The sequence below is a fragment of the Bombina bombina genome, chromosome 8, assembly GCF_027579735.1.
Source record: "Bombina bombina isolate aBomBom1 chromosome 8, aBomBom1.pri, whole genome shotgun sequence".
NCBI lineage: Eukaryota > Metazoa > Chordata > Amphibia > Anura > Bombinatoridae > Bombina > Bombina bombina.
In genome coordinates, this window is record NC_069506.1 from 259,415,095 (window position 1) to 259,435,020 (window position 19,926).

Genomic DNA, 19,926 nt, shown 5'->3' on the forward strand with positions numbered 1-19,926 from the left:
GGCATGTTATTTTAAACAGCTATCTTTTAGCAAATTTGCTTTTTTCTCTTGGTATTATTTTGTTAAATGCTAATAGTCTGAGTTCTAAGACTTTGTAGTCCACCTCTTATGTCACAGTTTGACTGTAAATAGCTAATAACCTGTGCTGTTTGTTCATGTGTGCCATAAAGATAACATTGTGCTCACCTCAGAGGAGTCATTTAAAAGTCTGCACTAATTGCCTGAAATGAAAGTCTGTCAATTGATCTGAGAAAAGGAGGCAGTCTGCAGAAGCCTAGGTACAGGTAATCATAGAGGTAAAAAGTATATTAATATTACAGGGTTGGTTATAAAAAAACTGGGGAATGGTAAAAAAAGGGATTAAGCAAATAAAAGCTAACACTTTCTGCTCTTGTGAGATTAAAGAGACAGTCTACTCAAGAATTTGTATTGTTTAAAAAGACAGATAATCCCTTTATTACCCATTCCCCAGTTTTGCATAACCAACACTGTTATTATACTTTTTACCTGTGTGATTACCTTGTATCTAAGCCCCTGCAGACTGCCCCCTTATTTCAGTTCTTTTGACAGACTTGCGTTTTACATTTAACTTGAGTTGTTTTATAGATAATAATAAAATCTATATTGAAATTTAAACAAAGTATAAGAAGTGTTTTTTTGGTTTGGGGAACCACTAGATGAATAGATTTAAGTAAGGCTGTCCCTCTGAGACAGTCATTTGTCCCTCTTTGCAGAATTCCCATTAGCCCCACCCACAGATCACCAAGACACGCCCACTAACCACACAGGCACACTCACAGCCCCATCCTCTAACCCTCCATGAACCCACCCTTCACAACACAGCTCCACCCAGAAAACGGTGACGACCCCCTTAACCTCCTGAGTCCCTGATACCCAGCCACAAATGTTGGGAGGTATAATGTAGCATGTGCCTGTCCTGTTTGGATGATCACAATCCACATTCTCGATACTTAATGACACATTTATGTGACCAATATTTTGTTATCAAATTCCTCAGCTCAATGACTTCATAAACCCAGGCAACATTTTCTGAATTACTACCGAGAACTCCCAAAATGTATAGAACTTAACATTAGACAAAACACACTGAACCCCTCCATACTGAATGACAGGCTCTGACAGGCAGTCCTGTTAATGACATCATGCTCATGTAATAATACGCTTGCAGCTTATTTGACGTTATTGCATTGTTTTTCCCATTTGCTTCATAGGTGCATAATATAGCAGACCCATGAGATATACCTGAATGATGCTGAATCTTTTTTTTTTTTTCTTTCAGATGGTAAATCAGTATAAATATATTTTTACAATATGAAAACCCTCCCATTATTGCTACTTGGTAAGTTGTCTTTATATTTGCCATTGAAATATGTGTTTAACTGTGCACATAGAATGCAGTATGCATTGCATTACAATCAATAAAGCTTTGTCCTTTCTTCCCATGAAATACAAGATCTGTGTACATTCTTCCATACTAGCTCTGTCCATCATCTGGTGCTCAGAACAATTGTGCATCCTCAATAATACTAACCTAGAAGCAGAGAAGCAGGAGCTTTTTCTTATGGGGAAATAGGATTAACGTTAAGTTTAATAGGCAAATCTAGGAATAGGGTTAGAGTTATATGTTATTCTAAGAGTTAAAGGGACATGAAATCCAAAATGAAAAAACTGCACATGCAAACAATGCTGCCATCTAGTGCTCTTGCAAATGAATAACACTGTTAAAAGTATTCTTGCAAAACTGCTGCCATAAAGTGCTCCACACATGTTTACGCTCCTGAGCCTACCTACCTGGTTTTCAAAGTATACCAAGAAATAAAAGTAGATTTGAAAATAAATGTAAATTTAATAGTCTCTTAAAATTGCATGAACTATCTGAATCATTTAAAAAAATGTTTGTGTTTCATGTCCCTTTAAGCATGTATCCCATCCAGTTTACATTGAGCACTTTCTCTCACTCTCTGTGTAGATCACTAAAATTGAGCAACACAAATAAACTATGCAGCAGACACATATAAAGTTACCACCTCAGCCATGTTTTCCTGGACACTTATGAGTTACACGTGCTGCACATTATATACTTTGAGCACAATCCATAGCACTCCTGATTTTCCTTTTTCATTACAAGCGGAGAGTAAAATGTTAGCGCTCTAGTGAAAGCCTAGGGTACACTAACATCTGGAGGTCACATAGCCCAGCCACACTAAATGCCTCACATAGAAGACTTTTATGGGTGCACTGAAAAACTCAGGTCATGAATTTAACTTGAGTGCTAATCTTAAAAGGGCTTTAAAAAAAGAAGAAATAGTGGAGTTCTTCACAAAGTCACAAACTATATTTTAATTTTAATAAAAGTGTTCACTGGGAGCTAAAGTGCAAAAAATGTACCCCGGTACTACACAGCATGGATTGGTGAGTGCATTCGTTTGGACATTGTTTTATATATTTACTTTTATTCTAACACTAACACCTGGGGCGCGATCCGATATCGATCGCAGTTTGCGGCGCAAGCGAGGGAACCGGCGTCGCCCGCAGTTTCAGCTCGCAACTCGAGCCATCCCATATATGTCGCCGTCAGATGCTAACGTGCCGTAAGTCTCACAAACCAGCGATGTCCAGAAATCTGCGTAAGTACAAATTTCTGGCGTCGCCAGTGACTTGCGCCACGTTAGAATCTGCCGGCGCCTATAAAACCTGACTAAAGTTTAAAACACCCGCACTGTCTAACACGCCTCCCTAACATAGCCCGCACTGTCTAACACGCCTCCCTAACATAGCCCGCACTGTCTAACCCTCTATCCGCTATCCCCCCTCACTAGCCTAACAATAAAAAAGCTATTAACCCCTAAACCGCCGCTCCTTTACCCCGCCGCAACCTAATAAAATTATTAACCCCTAAACCGCCGCTCCCGTACCCCGCCGCCAGCTATATTATATCTATAACCCCCTAAAGTGAGCCCCTAACACCGCCGCCATCTATATTAAAATTATTAACCCCTAATGTAAGCCCCTTACACCGCCGCCATCTCTATTAAAATGATTAACCCCTAATTTAATCTACCTACCCCACCGCCAGCTATATTATCTATATTAACCCTAAGTATATTATAGTTAATATAGGTATTACATTATATATATTAACTATATTAACCCTAATTATATTAGGGTTAATATAGTTAATATAGTTACTATAGTATTTATATTAACTATATTAACTCTATCTAACCCTAACTAAATTTATATTAAATTAATCTAATTCATTTATAAACTAAAATATTCCTATTTAAATCTAAATACTTACCTATAAAATAAACCCTAAGATAGCTACAATATAATTAATAATTACATTGTAGCTATGTTAGGGTTAATATTTATTTTACAGGTAAATTGTTAATTATTTTAACTAGGTATAATAGATATTAAATAGTTATTAACTATTTAATATCTACCTAGTTAAAATAATTACCCAATTACCTGTAAAATAAATCCTAACCTAAGTTACAAATACACCTACACTATCAATAAATTTAATAAACTACAAACATCTATCTAAAAATACAATTAAATTAACTAAACTAAATTACAAAAAAAAAAAAACACTAAATTACAAAAAATAAAAAAAAGATTACAAGATATTTAAGCTAATTACACCTATTCTAAGCCCCCTAATAAAATAATAAACCCCCAAAATAAAAAAAATTCCCTACCCTATTCTAAATTCAACAAATGTCAAAGCTCTTTACCTTACCAGCCCTTAAAAGGGCCTTTTGTGGGGCATGCCCCAAAGAATTCAGCTCTTTTGCATACAACAAATACAATACCCCCCCCCATTACAACCCACCACCCACATACCCCTATTCTAAACCCACCCAAACCCCCCTTAAAAAAGCCTAACACTACCCCCCTGAAGATCTCCCTACCTTGTCTTCACCGGGCCGAACTCCTGATCCGATCCGGGCGATGTCTTCCTCCAAGCGGCAAAGAAGAATTCTTCCTCCGGCGATGTCATCCTCCAAGCGGCAAAGAAGAATTCTTCCTCCGGCGACGTCTTCCTCCAAGCAGCAGCAAAGTCTTCATTCTTCCGGCGGCATCTTCAATCTTCTTTCTTCGCTCCGCCACCGCGGAGCATCCATCCCGGCCGACTGCTGAACTTGGAATGAGGTACCTTTAAATGACGTCATCCAAGATGGCGTCCGCCGAATTCCGATTGGCTGATAGGATTCTATCAGCCAATCGGAATTAAGTTAAAAAAATCTGATTGGCTGATTGAATCAGCCAATCAGATTCAAGTTCAATCCGATTGGCTGATCCAATCAGCCAATCAGATTGAGCTCGCATTCTATTGGCTGATCGGAACAGCCAATAGAATGCGAGCTCAATCTGATTGGCTGATTGGATCAGCCAATCGGATTGAACTTGAATCTGATTGGCTGATTCAATCAGCCAATCAGATTTTTTTAACTTAATTCCGATTGGCTGATAGAATCCTATCAGCCAATCGGAATTCGGCGGACGCCATCTTGGATGACGTCATTTAAAGGTACCTCATTCCAAGTTCAGCAGTCGGCCGGGATGGATGCTCCGCGGCGGCGGAGCGAAGAAAGAAGATTGAAGATGCCGCCGGAAGAATGAAGACTTTGCTGCCGCTTGGAGGAAGACGTCGCCGGAGGAAGAATTCTTCTTTGCCGCTTGGAGGATGACATCGCCGGAGGAAGAATTCTTCTTTGCCGCTTGGAGGAAGACATCGCCCGGATCGGATCAGGAGTTCGGCCCGGTGTGGTGAAGACAAGGTAGGGAGATCTTCAGGGGGGTAGTGTTAGGCTTTTTTAAGGGGGGTTTGGGTGGGTTTAGAATAGGGGTATGTGGGTGGTGGGTTGTAATGGGGGGGGGGGTATTGTATTTGTTGTATGCAAAAGAGCTGAATTCTTTGGGGCATGCCCCACAAAAGGCCCTTTTAAGGGCTGGTAAGGTAAAGAGCTTTGAAATTTGTTAAATTTAGAATAGGGCAGGGAATTTTTTTTATTTTGGGGGTTTATTATTTTATTAGGGGGCTTAGAATAGGTGTAATTAGCTTAAATATCTTGTAATCTTTTTTTTATTTTTTGTAATTTAGTGTTTGTTTTTTTTTGTAATTTAGTTTAGTTAATTTTATTGTATTTTTAGATAGATGTTTGTAGTTTATTAAATTTATTGATAGTGTAGGTGTATTTGTAACTTAGGTTAGGATTTATTTTACAGGTAATTGGGTAATTATTTTAACTAGGTAGATATTAAATAGTTAATAACTATTTAATATCTATTATACCTAGTTAAAATAATTAACAATTTACCTGTAAAATAAATATTAACCCTAACATAGCTACAATGTAATTATTAATTATATTGTAGCTATCTTAGGGTTTATTTTATAGGTAAGTATTTAGATTTAAATAGGAATATTTTAGTTTATAAATGAATTAGATTAATTTAATATAAATTTAGTTAGGGTTAGATAGAGTTAATATAGTTAATATAAATACTATAGTAACTATATTAACTATATTAACCCTAATATAATTAGGGTTAATATAGTTAATATATATAATGTAATACCTATATTAACTATAATATACTTAGGGTTAATATAGATAATATAGCTGGCGGTGGGGTAGGTAGATTAAATTAGGGGTTAATCATTTTAATAGAGATGGCGGCGGTGTAAGGGGCTTACATTAGGGGTTAATAATTTTTATATAGGTGGCGGCGGTGTAAGGGGTCAGATTAGGGGATAGATAAGGTAGATGGCGGCGGTTTTAGAGGCTCACAGTAGGGGGTTAGTTTATGTAGATGGCGGCGGGGTCCGGGAGCGGCGGTTTAGGGGGTAATAACTTTATTAGGGATTTCGGGGGATCGCGGTTGACAGGGAGATAGACATTGCGCATGCGTTAGGTGTTAGGTTTATTTTAGCAGATCGCGGTTGACAGGGAGATAGACATTGCGCATGCGTTAGGTGTTAGGTTTATTTTCTAGTTAGTTTAGGGAGTTACGGGGCTCCAATAGTCAGCGTAAGGCTTCTTACGGCTGCTTTTTGTGGCGAGGTGAAAATGGAGTAAGTTTTCTCCATTTTCGCCACGTAAGTCCTTACGCTGCATATTGGATACCAAACTGCGCGGGTTTGGTATACCTGCCTATGGCCCAAAAAACTGCGGGCGACGGCAGAAATATACGGGCGTAACTTCTAGGTTACGCCGTATATGTGATACCAAATCCGCGCAAATATTGGCGTCGCCGGCTTTTGCGGGCGACGCTTTATATCGGATCGACCCCCTGATTGAAGTTTCCAGGCGCTAAATTTTTCAGCGCTATTATGTGTTGTGCTGTAATATGACTGATCAATTGAAAAGTATAGGTGCACTAAAAAATGTTGGCCGCACTAACATTCTCTGGAAAAACTATTTTACCACTGACTTTTAATACTGTGTATAGTGAGCCCTGCGCTATTGATAGCTTTCTACTTGTAACCTAGGCCTTAATTGGTCTATGAGGGTTGGAACAGACTTATGTTATTATTTATTGGCCCTGATTTGTTTGAATTTTTATAAAGATCCTTTTATCTAAATCTAAATATTATAGGAGGATTCTATTTTTATTAACTCATAATTGTATGTTTTATTGCAGCTGTGACAGCATGCTTTGGAGAAGATAAACCAGCAACAGGTATATCATAAAACTCTTAAAGGGAAATATGAGATATATTGTAAAATAACATGTTATGTAACAGAAAGTTAATAAAACTAAATGTATTTGATCTCAAATACATTTTTTGACAATAAATATGTATTTATGTTTTCTAGATATGAATGACTGAAGATAGCTAAAAAAGCAGCTCTGAACTATCTATCAGAAAAAATATAATTGGTGGCCGGACTAATTTATTGTTGCCTTGACTACCTGCTATTAATGTGGGTGACAATAGGCCTTATAGGGTTTCCGGGCCCTGGTATAGAAATCTCAGGGTTGCTTGTATTATGCAGTGATCGGGACCAAAAGGAGGTTACATGGATTGTGGCACCACCCCTGTTCATGCTGTTTTCCCCTGGTTGTAATGCAGGAAAAAAGTCAGGTCAAGCGTTCGCCTCTGACTGTCTATGCACACACAGCCTCATGACACTACACATAGGGGAAACAGCACTGATAGGGGAGCTGCAGGTTCATGAGTCTGATCTATGTGGTGAGGGTATATAGCTAACAGAGCGACGGCATGGTCAGGAGTCTGATCTGATGTGTGGTGAGGGTATATGGCTAACAGAGCGACTGCAGGGTCATGAGTCTGATCTGATGTGTGGTGAGGGTATATGGCTAACAGAGCGACTGGAATGCCATGAGTCTGATCTGATGTGTGGTGAGGGTAAATGGCTAACAGAGCGACTGCAGGGTCATGAGTCTGATCTGATGTGTGGTGAGGGTATATGGCTAACAGAGCGACTGCAGGGTCATGAGTCCGATCTGATGTGTGGTGAGGGTATATGGCTAAAAGAGCGACGGCATGGTCAGGAGTCTGATCTGATGTGTGGTAAGGGTGTATGGCTAACAGAGCGACTGCAGGGTCATGAGTCTGATCTGATGTGTGGTGAGGGAATGTGGCTAACAGAGTGACTGCAGGGTCATGAGTCCGATCTGATGTGTGGTGAGGGTAAATGGCTAACAGAGCGACTGCAGGGTCATGAGTCTGATCTGATGTGGGGTGGGGGTATATGGCTAACAGAGCGACTGCAGGGTCATGAGTCTGATCTGATGTGTGGTGAAAGTATATGGCTAACAGAGCGACTGCAGGGTCATGAGTCTGATCTGATGTGTGGTGAGGGTATATAGCTAACAGAGTGACTGCAGGGTCATGAGTCTGATCTGATGTGTGATGTTGGTATATGGCTAACACAGCGACTGCAGGGTCATGAGTCTGATCTGATGTGTGATGTTGGTATATGGCTAACACAGCGACTGCAGGGTTATGAGTCTGATCTGATGTGTGGTGAAAGTATATGGCTAACAGAGCGACTGCAGGGTCATGAGTCTGATCTGATGTGGGGTGAGGGTATATGGCTAACAGAGCGACTGCAGGGTCATGAGTCTGATCTGATGTGTGATGTTGGTATATGGCTAACACAGCGACTGCAGGGTCATGAGTCTGATCTGATGTGTGATGTTGGTATATGGCTAACACAGCGACTGCAGGGTCATGAGTCTGATCTGATGTGTGATGTTGGTATATGGCTAACACAGCGACTGCAGGGTTATGAGTCTGATCTGATGTGTGGTGAAAGTATATGGCTAACAGAGCGACTGCAGGGTCATGAGTCTGATCTGATGTGGGGTGAGGGTATATGGCTAACAGAGCGACTGCAGGGTCATGAGTCTGATCTGATGTGTGATGTTGGTATATGGCTAACACAGCGACTGCAGGGTCATGAGTCTGATCTGATGTGTGATGTTGGTATATGGCTAACACAGCGACTGCAGGGTCATGAGTCTGATCTGATGTGTGATGTTGGTATATGGCTAACACAGCGACTGCAGGGTCATGAGTCTGATCTGATGTGTGATGTTGGTATATGGCTAACACAGCGACTGCAGGGTCATGAGTCTGATCTGATGTGTGATGTTGGTATATGGCTAACACAGCGACTGCAGGGTCATGAGTCTGATCTGATGTGTGATGTTGGTATATGGCTAACACAGCGACTGCAGGGTCAGGAGTCTGATCTGATGTGTGATGTTGGTATATGGCTAACACAGCGACTGCAGGGTCAGGAGTCTGATCTGATGTGTTATGTTGGTATATGGCTAACACAGTGACTGCAGGGTTATGAGTCTGATCTGATGTGTGGTGAGGTTATATGGCTAACAGAGTGACTGCAGGGTCATGAGTCTGATCTGATGTGTGATGTTGGTATATGGCTAACAGAGCGACTGCAGGGTCATGAGTCTGATCTGATGTGTGATGTTGGTATATGGCTAACAGAGCGACTGCAGGGTCAGGAGTCTGATCTGATGTGTGGTGAGGGTATATGGCTAACAGAGCGACGGCATGGTCAGGAGTCTGATCTGATGTGTGGTGAGGGTATATGGCTAACAGAGAGACTTCAGGACTATGAATCTGATCTGATGCGTGATCAGGGTATATGGCTAAGAGAGCAACTGCAGGGTCATGAGTCTGATCTTATATGTTATGGGGATATAAGGCTGACAGAGCGGCTGCAGAGCCATGAGTCTGATCTGATGTGTTGATCTGATGTGTGATGAGGGTATATGGCTGATAGAATGGCTGCAGGGCTATGAGTCTGATCTCATTTGTATGAGGGTATTTAGCTGACAGAGCGTCTGCAGGGTTAGGAGTCTGATCTGATCTGTGATGTTGGTATATGGTTAACAGAGCGACTTCAGGACTATGAGTCTGATCTCATGTGTGATGAGAGTATATGGATGACAGAGTGGCTGCAGGGTTATGAGTCTGATCTGATGTGTGGTGAGGGTATATAGCTGACAGAATGGCTGCAGGGCTATGAGTCTGATCTGATGTGTGGTGAGGGTATATAGCTGACAGAATGGCTGCAGGGCTATGAGTATGATCTCATGTGCATAAGGGTATTTAGCTGACAGAGTGGCTGCAGGGCTAGGAGTCTGATCTTATGTGTGATGTTGGTATATGGCTGACAGAAAAACTTCAGGACTATGAATCTGATCTGATGTGTGATGAAGGTATATGGATGACAGAGCGGCGGCAAGGTCATAAGTCTGAGCTTATATGTTATGGGGATATAAGGCTGACAGAACGTCTGCAGATTTAGGAGTCTGATCTGATGTGTGATGAGAGTATATGGCTAACAGAGCAACTGCAGGGCCATGAGACTGATATGATGTGTGATGAGAGTATATGGCTAACAGAGCAACTGCAGGGCCATGAGTCTGGTCTGATGTGTGATGAGGGTATTTGGCTGATAGAGCGGCTGCAGGACCATGAATCTGATCTTATGTGTATGAGGGTATTTAGATGATAGGGGAGCTGCAGGACTAGGGGTCTGATCTGATGTGTGATGTTGCTATATGGCTGACAGAGAGACTTCAGGACTATGAGTCTGATCTGATGTGTGCTGAGGGTATTTGGCTGACAGAGCAGCTGCAGGGTCATGAGTCTGATCTGATGTGTGATGAGAGTACATGAATGACAGAGCGGCTGCAGGGCTATGAGTCTGATCTGATGTGTGATGAGAGTATATGGATGACAGAGCACCTGCAGGGTCATGAGTCTGATCTGATGTGTGCTGAGGGTATTTGGCTGACAGAATGGCTGCAGGGCTATGAGTCTGATCTCATGTGTATGAGGGTGTTTAGCTGACAGAGTGGCTGCAGGGCTATGAGTCTGATCTCATGTGTATGAGGGAATTTGGCTGACAGAATGGCTGCAGGGCTATGAGTCTGATCTCATGTGTATGAGGGTGTTTAGCTGACAGAGTGGCTGCAGGGCTAGGAGTCTGATCTCATGTGTATGAGGGTATTTGGCTGACAGAGTGGCTGCAGGGCTATGAGTCTGATCTCATGTGTATGAGGGTATTTGGCTGACAGAGTGGCTGCAGGGCTAGGAGTCTGATCTCATGTGTATGAGGGTGTTTAGCTGACAGAGTGGCTGCAGGGCTAGGAGTCTGATCTCATGTGTATGAGAGTATTTAGCTGACAGAGTGGCTGCAGATTCATGAGTCTGATTCTATATGTTATGGGGATATAAGGCTGACAGAGCATTTGCAGGGCTAGGGGACTGATCTGATGTGTGATGTTGCTATAAGGCTAACAGAGAGACTTCAGGACTATTAGTCTGATCTCATGTGTGATGAGAGTATATGAATGACAGAGTGGCTGCAGGGCTATGAGTCTGATCTCATGTGTATGAGGGTATTTAGCTGACAGAGCGGCTGCAGATTCATGAGTCTGATTCTATATGTTATGGGGATATAAGGCTGACAGAGCATCTGCAGGGCTAGGGGACTGATCTGATGTGTGATGTTGCTATAAGGCTAACAGAGAGACTTCAGGACTATGAGTCTGATCTGATTTGTGATGAGGGTAAATGGTTAACAGAGCAACTGCAGGGCAATGAGACTGATCTGATGTGTATGAGGGTATATGGATGACATAGTGGCTGCAGAGCCATGAATCTGATCTTATATGTTATGGAAATATAAGGCTGACAGAGCATCTGTAGGGCTAGGTGTCTGATCTGATGTGTGATGAGGGTATATGGCTAACAGAGCAACTACAGGGCCATGAGTCTGATCTGATGTGTGGTGAGGATATTTGGCTGACAGAATAGCTGCAGGGCTAGGAGTCTGATCTGATGTGTGATATTAGTAAATGGCTGACAGAGAGACTTCATGACTATTAGTCTGATCTCATGTGTATGAGGGTAATTAGCTAGTCCTACAAAAAAAGTGTGGGAACTCACCAAGACTTTCAACCCCCCTCACAATTAATATTGTTTTATATATATATACACATGCACACACACACACACTGTATTTATAGGTATATAATCTCTACACTTTGGTTAATGAAAGAAAATGAAATCCAATGAAGGTTTAAACGGTCGCCTTTGGGTCTGAGAATCCTCCTCTGTCACAGAGTCTCACCCACTAAAGGTGCAATAGTCCTATTTCTGCTTAAGGGAGCTAAATTACCCCAGAGCAAGCCACATAGAAAATAACCCCAGATGAAGCCACATAGAAATGTAAGCACCATGTGTTACACACATTGCGGGTGATCACACAGCAGGACCGCTGACAGGTTGCATTTAGTGTATTGTAGGAAGTGCTACTTCCTATTACTAAAGGATCTCACTATCCTTCTTACCAGACTGTGGCGCAGCTCCTCCCACCAGCAGCTGCAGCAGTGTTTGCTGAAGTGTTTATTTTCTCTGTCCAGAGGGAACTTAGTTCCTCCTGCAAAAATAGTGCAGGAACTCCGTTCCCATGCGTTCCCACTCAATTTGACCCCTGTATTTAGCTGATATGGGAGCTGCAGGACTAGGGTCTGATGTGTGATGTTGGTATATTGCTAACAGAGAGACTTCAAGACTACGAATCTGCTCTGATGTGTGATGAGGGTATATGGATGACAGAGCAGCTGCAGGACCATGAGTTCCTCCTAACCCCCCCCCCCATGTCACCTGCTTGTCTTCCAGTATTTTTTTGTGTGTGTGCGTATGTGAGTGTGTGTGTATGTTTATATATGTGTGTGTATGTTTGTGTGTGTGTATGTGTTTGTGTGTATGTGTATGTCTGTGTGTGCGTGTGTGAGTCTGTGTGTTTGTTTGTATGTGTTTGTGTGTCTGTAGGTGTGTGTGAGTGTGTGTATGTGTGTGTGTGTCTGTATGTGTGCATGTGTGTGAGTGTGTATGTGTGTGTGTGTCTGTATGTGTGCGTGTGTGTGTGCGTTTATACCCAAGAACTCTGCAACTTTATGAAGGTTGGTTGCACTGAGATAAGAGGTGGCCTTCAACTGCTTAGAAATCAGTTTGAGCCTACCTAGGTTTAGCTTTTAACAAAGAATACCAAGAGAACAAAGCAAATTTGATTATAAAAGTTTATTGGAAAGTTGTTTAAAATTACATGCCCTATCTAAATGAAGATAATTTGCAGCCACTTCCTTGTAATAGAAAACAGTAGTGTTCTCATTGATTGCAGATGTATTTCTCGCCAAAACTAATCAATAACTGGAAATATTGGAAAAAAATCTATACTTTTAAAATATTCAATATGAGCATTGAGCAAATACGGCCAGTATACCCATCATGCCTATATACAAATGTCATTAATATTGTTTACCAGTGATCAGATTGGATTTAAATTACAATAGTTGAATCTTACACAAATCAGCATTTCCCCTACACACTGAACAAAGGGGTTAATTTAAAAGAACTATAATGTAAACTTAAGAGGTGTGAAAGGGCCATTGTATATATTTCGGTTGGATTCCCAGTTCGAACCCAATAACAAGTAATATTGAAAACATTTTTGCAGCTGTGGGCTTTTAGAGGCTGAACACATTTTGAATTGTCCAGAGCCCATATTGTCCAAAACCAAGTTATCGGTAAAGGTTGTTATCAAACTAAATGTTAGTTAAAATTTGCAGTGCAACCCCCGAATATTCACTTGAAATGTTGCTTAGACAGGATGCTGTCGCTACCACAATGAGGTTGTTGATGTGGAAATAAAGGTAGTAAACTCCACTCCATTAATTAAAGTATTAAACTTTTGATTATAGTTATTTGGTTATATAGAAAATTTTGAATATGTGATCAAGATGAAAAGTATGATGTTGGGAAATTATGATATGATTAAAAATTGGGGGTGGAATATACTCTGTTGTGATGAAGCTATTGGTATATTTGTATTGCATCTTATGACATCATTTTTACTCCACTGTAACGTTCACACTAGGGAGGGTTTAGGTATTAAAGGGACAGTGTAGTCAAACTTAAACTTTCATGATTCAGATAGACCATGCAATTTTAAACAACTTTCTAATTTATGTTATCAATGTTCTCTTGGTATCTTTATTTGAAAAAGCAAGCGTGTAAACTTAGGAGCTGGCCCATTTTTGGTTTAGAAACTGGGTAGAGCTTCCTGATTGGTGGCTACATTTAGACACCAATCAGCAAGTGCTATCCAGGTCTGAACCAAAAATGGGCTGGCTCCTAAGCTTACATGCTTGCTTTTTCAAATAAAGGTACCAAGAGAACAAAGAGAAATTGATAATAGGAGTAAATGAGAAAGTTGCTTAAAATTGCTGCTCTATCTAAATCATGAAATTTTCATTTTGACTACACTATGAGGCCTACTTATCAAGCCGTCAACTTACTTACATTCGATGGCACCAATAGGCTCGCCTGACACCTATCCTGCTGCTCCCCGACACCGCCGCAACTCTAATAAACTTATTAACCCTTATCCCGCTGCTCCCCAACACCGTCGCAACTCTAATAAACTTATTAACCCCTATCCCGCCGCTCCTGAACCCCGCCGCTACTAACTAAATGTATTAACCCCTAAACCTCTGGCCTCCCACATCACTAACACTTACTAAACCTATTAACCCCTAAACTGCCAGCCCCCCACATCGCCATAAACTAAATTAACCTATTAACCCCTAAACCTAACAACCCGCTAACTTTATATTAAATATTAACTTATCCCTATCTTATAATTAATTTAAACTTACCTTTAGATTTAAATTAAACTATATTAAACTACTAATTAATCTACCCTAACTGTTATATTAAAATTACATTAAACTATATTAAACTAATAATTAACCTACCCTAACTGTTATACTAAAATTACATTAAACTATATTAAACTAATAATTAACCTACCCTAACTGTTATATTAAAATTACATTAAACTACAAATTAAATTAACTATATTTTTATATTTAAAAACCTAACCCTACTCAAATAATTTAAATCTACTATTAAAAATGACAAAGTTACAAAAAACTAACAACTAAGTTACAAAAAAAACAAACACTAAGTTACACAAAATAAAAAATAAATTATCAAATATTTAAACTAATTAACCTAATCAAAGAGCCCTATGAAAATTAAAAAAGCCCCCCAAAATAAAAAAACACTAGCCTACAATAAACTGCCAATAGCCCTTAAAAGGGCGTTTTGCGTGGCATTGCCCCAAAGAAATCAGCTCTTTCACCTGTAAAAAAATACAAATACCCCCCAACAGTAAAACCCACCACCCACACAACCAACCCCCCAAATAAAAACCTAATCTAAAAAAACCTAAGCTCCCCATTGCTCTGAAAAGGGCATTTAGCTCTTTATCAAAAGCCCAAAACCTAATGTAAAATTAAAACCCACCCAATAAACCCTTTAAAAAGCCTAACACTAACCTCCGAAGATCCACTTACAGTTTCTGAAGAGCCGACATCCATCCTCAACGAAGCATCAGAAGTCTTCATCCAAGCAGGCAGAAGTCTTCATCCAGATGGCATCTTCTATCTTCATCCATCCGGCACGGAGCGGCTCTATCTTCAAGACATCCGACGCGGAGCATCCTCTTTGTTCGACGTCTTCTTTAACAATGAATGTTCCTTTAAATTATGTCATCCAAGATTGCATCCCTTAGAGTCCGAATGGCTGATAGAATAAAGGTAGTAAGGTCTGCTCCATTAATAAAAGTATTAAACTTTTAATTATAGTTATTTGGTTATATAGAAAATTTTGAATATGTGATCAAGATGAAAAGTATGATGTTGGGAAATTATGATATGATTAAAAATTGGGGTGGAATATACTCTGCTGTGATTAAGCTATTGGTATATTTGTGTTGCATTTTATGACATCATTTTTACTCCACTGTAATGTTCACACTAGGGAGGGTTTAGGTATTAAAGGGACAGTGTAGTCAAACTTAAACTTTCATGATTCAGATAGAGCATGCAATTTTAAACAACTTTCTAATTTATGTTTTATGTCAATTTTCTCTTGGTATCTTTATTTGAAAAAGCAAGAATGTAAACTTAGGAGCTGTCCCATTTTTTGCTTAGAAATTGGGTTAAGCATCCTGATTGGTGGCTACATTGGCTGATTGGAATAGCCAATAGAATGCAAGCTCAATCCTATTGGCTGATTGGATCATCCAATAGGATGAAAGCTCAATCCTATTAGCTGATTGCAACAGCCAATAGGATTTTTTCAACCTTAATTCCAATTGGCTGATAGAATTCTATCAGCCAATCGGAATCTAACGGACGCCATCTTGGATGACGTCATTTAAAGGAACATTAATTGTTGAAGAAGATGTTGAACGAAGAGGATGCTCCACGTCGGATGTCTTGAAGATAGAGCTGCTCTGCGCCGGATGGATCAAGACAGAAGATTCTGCCCGGTTGGATGAAGACGTCGGCCCGCTTGGATGAAAACTTTTGCCGGCTTCGATGTGGACTTCTGTCGCTTCGTTGAGGATGGATGTTGGCTCTTCAGAAACTGTAAGTGGATCTTCGGGGGTTAGTGTTAGGCTTTTTTAAGGGTTTATTGGGTGGGTTTTAATTTTAGATTAGGGTTTGGGCTTTTGAAAAAGAGCAAATGCCCTTTTAAGGGCAATGCCCATACAAATGCCCTTTTCAGGGCAATGGGGAGCTTAGGTTTTTTTAGACTAGGATTTTATTTGGGGGTTGGTTGTGTGGGTGGTGGGTTTTACTGTTGGGGAATATTTGTATTTTTTTTACAGGTAAAAGAGCTGATTTCTTTGGGGCAATACCCTGCAAAAGGCCCTTTTAATGGCTATTGGCAGTTTATTGTAGGCTAGGGTTTTTTTTATTTTGGGGAGGCTTTTTTATTTTCATAGGGCTCTTAGATTAGGTGTACTTAGTTTAAATATTTGATAATTTATTTTTTATTTTGTGTAACTTAGTGTTTATTTTTTTTGTAACTTACTGTTTGTTATTTTGTGTAACTTAGTTGTTAGTTTTTTGTAACTTTGTAATTTGTAATAGTAGATTTAAATTATTTGAGTAGGGTTAGGTTTTTAAATATATAATATAGTTAATTTAATTTGTAGTTTAATGTAGGTTAATTATTAGTTTATTAGTTTCATATAGTTTAATGTAATTTTAGTATAACAGTTAGGGTAGATTAATTATTAGTTTAATATAGTTTAATTTAAATCTAAAGGTAAGTTTAAATTTATTTTAAGATAGGGATGAGTTAATATTTAATATAAATTTAGCGGGTTGTTAGGTTTAGGGGTTAATAGATTAATTTAGTTTATGGCAATCTGGGGGGCTGGCGGTTTAGGAGTTAATAGGTTTAGTAAGTGGTAGTGACGTGGGAGGCCAGGGGTTTAGGGGTTACTACATTTACACCTAGATTTAGAGTTTTGCGGCCAAAGGGGTGCATTAGCTACGCATGTTTTTTTTCTAGCGCTGCTTCTAAACAACGCTGGTATTTAGAGTTCTCTGAAGGGCTGCGTTAGGCTCCAAAAAGGGAGCTTACAGGCATATTTACCGCCACTTCAACTCTCAATACCAGCGTTGCTTACGGTAGCGGCTAGCTGGAAAAACGTGCTTGTGCACGATTCCCCCATAGGAAACAATGGGGCAATTTGGGTTGAAAAAAAACCTAACACCTGCAAAAAAGCAGCGTTCAGCTCCTAACGCAGCCCCATTGTTTCCTATGTGGAAACACTTTCTAAGTCTGCACCTAACACCCTAACATGAACCCCGAGTCTAAACACCCCTAACCTTACACTTCTTAACCCCTAATCTGCCGCCCTCTCTATCGCTGACCCCTGCATATTATTATTAACCCCTAATCTGCCGCTCCATACACCGCCGCAACCTACATTATACCTATGTACCCCTAATCTGCTGTCCCAAACATTGCCGACACCTACATAATATTTATTAACCCCTAATCTGCCCCCCCCAACGTCGCCGCTACCTTACCTACACTTATTAACCCCTAATCTGCCGACCGGACCTCGCCGCTACTCTAATAAATGTATTAACCCCTAAAGCTAAGTCTAACCCTAACACCCCCCTAAATTAAATATAATTTTAATCTAACGAAATAAATTAAATATTATTAACTAAAGTCTTCCTATTTAAAGCTAAATACTTACCTGTAAAATAAACCCTAATATAGCTACAATATAACGAATAATTATATATTGTAGCTATTTTAGGATTTATATTTATTTTACAGGCAACTTTGTATTTATTTTAACTAGGTACAATAGCTATTAAATAGTTATTTACTATTTAATAGCTACCTAGTTAAAATAATTACAAAATTACCTGTAAAATAAATCCTAACAATTAAACCTAACACTACACTATCAATAAATAAATTAAATAAATTGCCTACAATTACCTACAATTAAATACAATTAAATATGCTATTCTATAATACAAAGAAAAACTAACACTAAATTACAAAAAATAAAAAAGAATTACAAGCAGTTTAAACTAATTACACCTAACCTAAGCCCCCTAATAAAATAAAAAGCCCCCCAAAATAAAAAATTCCCTACCCTGTTCTAAAATACAAAAGTAATCAGCTCTTTTACCAGCCCTTAAAAGGGCTTTTTGCGGGGCCTTGCCCCAAAGTAATCAGCTCTTTTGCCTGAAAATAAAAATACAATACCCCTCCCCAATATTACAACCCACCACCCACATACCCCTACTCTAACCCACCCAAACCCCCCTTAAAAAAACCTATCACTAACCCCCTGAAGATATCCCTACCTTGAGTCATCTTCACCCAGCCGAGCCGAATTCTTCATCCAAGCGGAGCAAGAAGATGTCCTCCATCTGGTAGAAGTCTTGATCCAAGCGGCAAAGAAGAGGTCCTCCATCCGGGCGAAGTCTTGATCCAAGCGGCAAAGAAAAGGTCTTCCATCCGGGCGATGTCTTCTTCCAAGCGGCATCTTCTATCTTCTTTCATCCGGATCCATCTTCATCCTGCCGACGCGGAACATCCTTCTTCCCCGATGGACTAACGATGAATGAAGGTTCCTTTAAGGGACATCATCCAAGATGGCGTCCCTTCAATTCCGATTGGCTGATAGAATCAGCCAATCGGAATTAAGGTAGAAAAAATCTGATTGGCTGATGCAATCAGCCAATCAGATTGAAGTTCAATCCGATTGGCTGATCCAATCAGCCAATCGTATTGAACTCTCATCCTATTGGCTGTTCCGATCAGATGAAGATGGATCCGGAAGAAAGAAGATAGAAGATGCCGCTTGGAAGAAGACATCGCCTGGATGGAAGACCTCTTCTTTGCCACTTGGATCAAGACTTCGCCCGGATGGAGGACCTCTTCTTTGCCGCTTGGATCAAGACTTCTACCGGATGGAGGACATCTTCTTGCTCCACTTGGATGAAGAATTCGGTTCGGCTGGGTGAAGATGACTCAAGGTAGGGAGATCCTCAGGGGGTTAGTGATAGGTTTTTTTAAGGGGGGTTTGGGTTATGTGGGTGGTGGGTTGTAATGTTGGGGGGTATTGTATTTTTATTTTCAGGCAAAAGAGCTGATTACTTTGGGGCAAGGCCCCGCAAAAAGCACTTTTAAGGGCTGGTAAAAGAGCTGATTACTTTTGTATTTTAGAATAGGGTAGGGAATTTTTTATTTTGGGGGGCTTTTTATTTTATTAGGGGGCTTATATTAGGTGTAATTAGTTTAAACTGCTTGTAATTCTTTTTTCTTTTTTGTATTTTAGTGTTTTTTTTGTATTATAGAATAGTTTAATTAATTGTATTTAATTGTAGGTAATTCATTTAATTAATTTAATGATAGTGTAGTGTTAGGTTTAATTGTAACTTAAGCTAGGATTTATTTTACAGGTAATTTTGTAATTATTTTAACTAGGTAGCTATTAAATAGTTATTAACTATTTAATAGCTATTGTACCTAGTTAAAATAAATACAAAGTTGCCTGTAAAATAAATATAAATCCTAAAATAGCTACAATGTAAGTATTAGTTATATTGTAGCTATATTAGGGTTTATTTTATAGGTAAGTATTTAGTTTTAAATAGGAATAATTTAGTTAATTTTAGGAATATTATTTTGTTTAATATAAATTATATTTATGTTAGGGGGTGTTAGGGTTAGGGTTAGAGTTATGTTTATGGGTTAATAACTTTATTATAGTAGTGACAACGGTGCGGGCGGGAGATTATGGGTTAATAACTTTATTATAGTAGCGACGACGTTGCAGGCGGGAGATTAGTGGTTAATAATTGTAGGTAGGTGGCGGCAATATTAGGGAGGGCAGATTAGGGGTTACTACAATTTATTATAGTGTTTGGGAGGCGGGAGTGCGGCGGTTTAAGGGTTAATACATTTATTATAGTGGC

At 39.6% G+C, this 19,926-nt stretch overlaps 1 protein-coding gene across 1 annotated transcript in view; it reads left to right on the forward strand.

Annotated features, from left to right (window-relative positions):
* Positions 1-1,332: 1,332 nt before the first annotated feature.
* LOC128638985 (alpha-tectorin-like) overlaps positions 1,333-19,926 on the forward strand; it is a 110,780-nt gene continuing 92,186 nt past the window's right edge. The window contains exons 1-2 of the mRNA XM_053691126.1: positions 1,333-1,360; positions 6,679-6,717. Coding sequence (XP_053547101.1) covers positions 1,333-1,360; positions 6,679-6,717 — 67 coding nt within the window. The remainder of the gene's footprint in view (positions 1,361-6,678; positions 6,718-19,926) is intronic.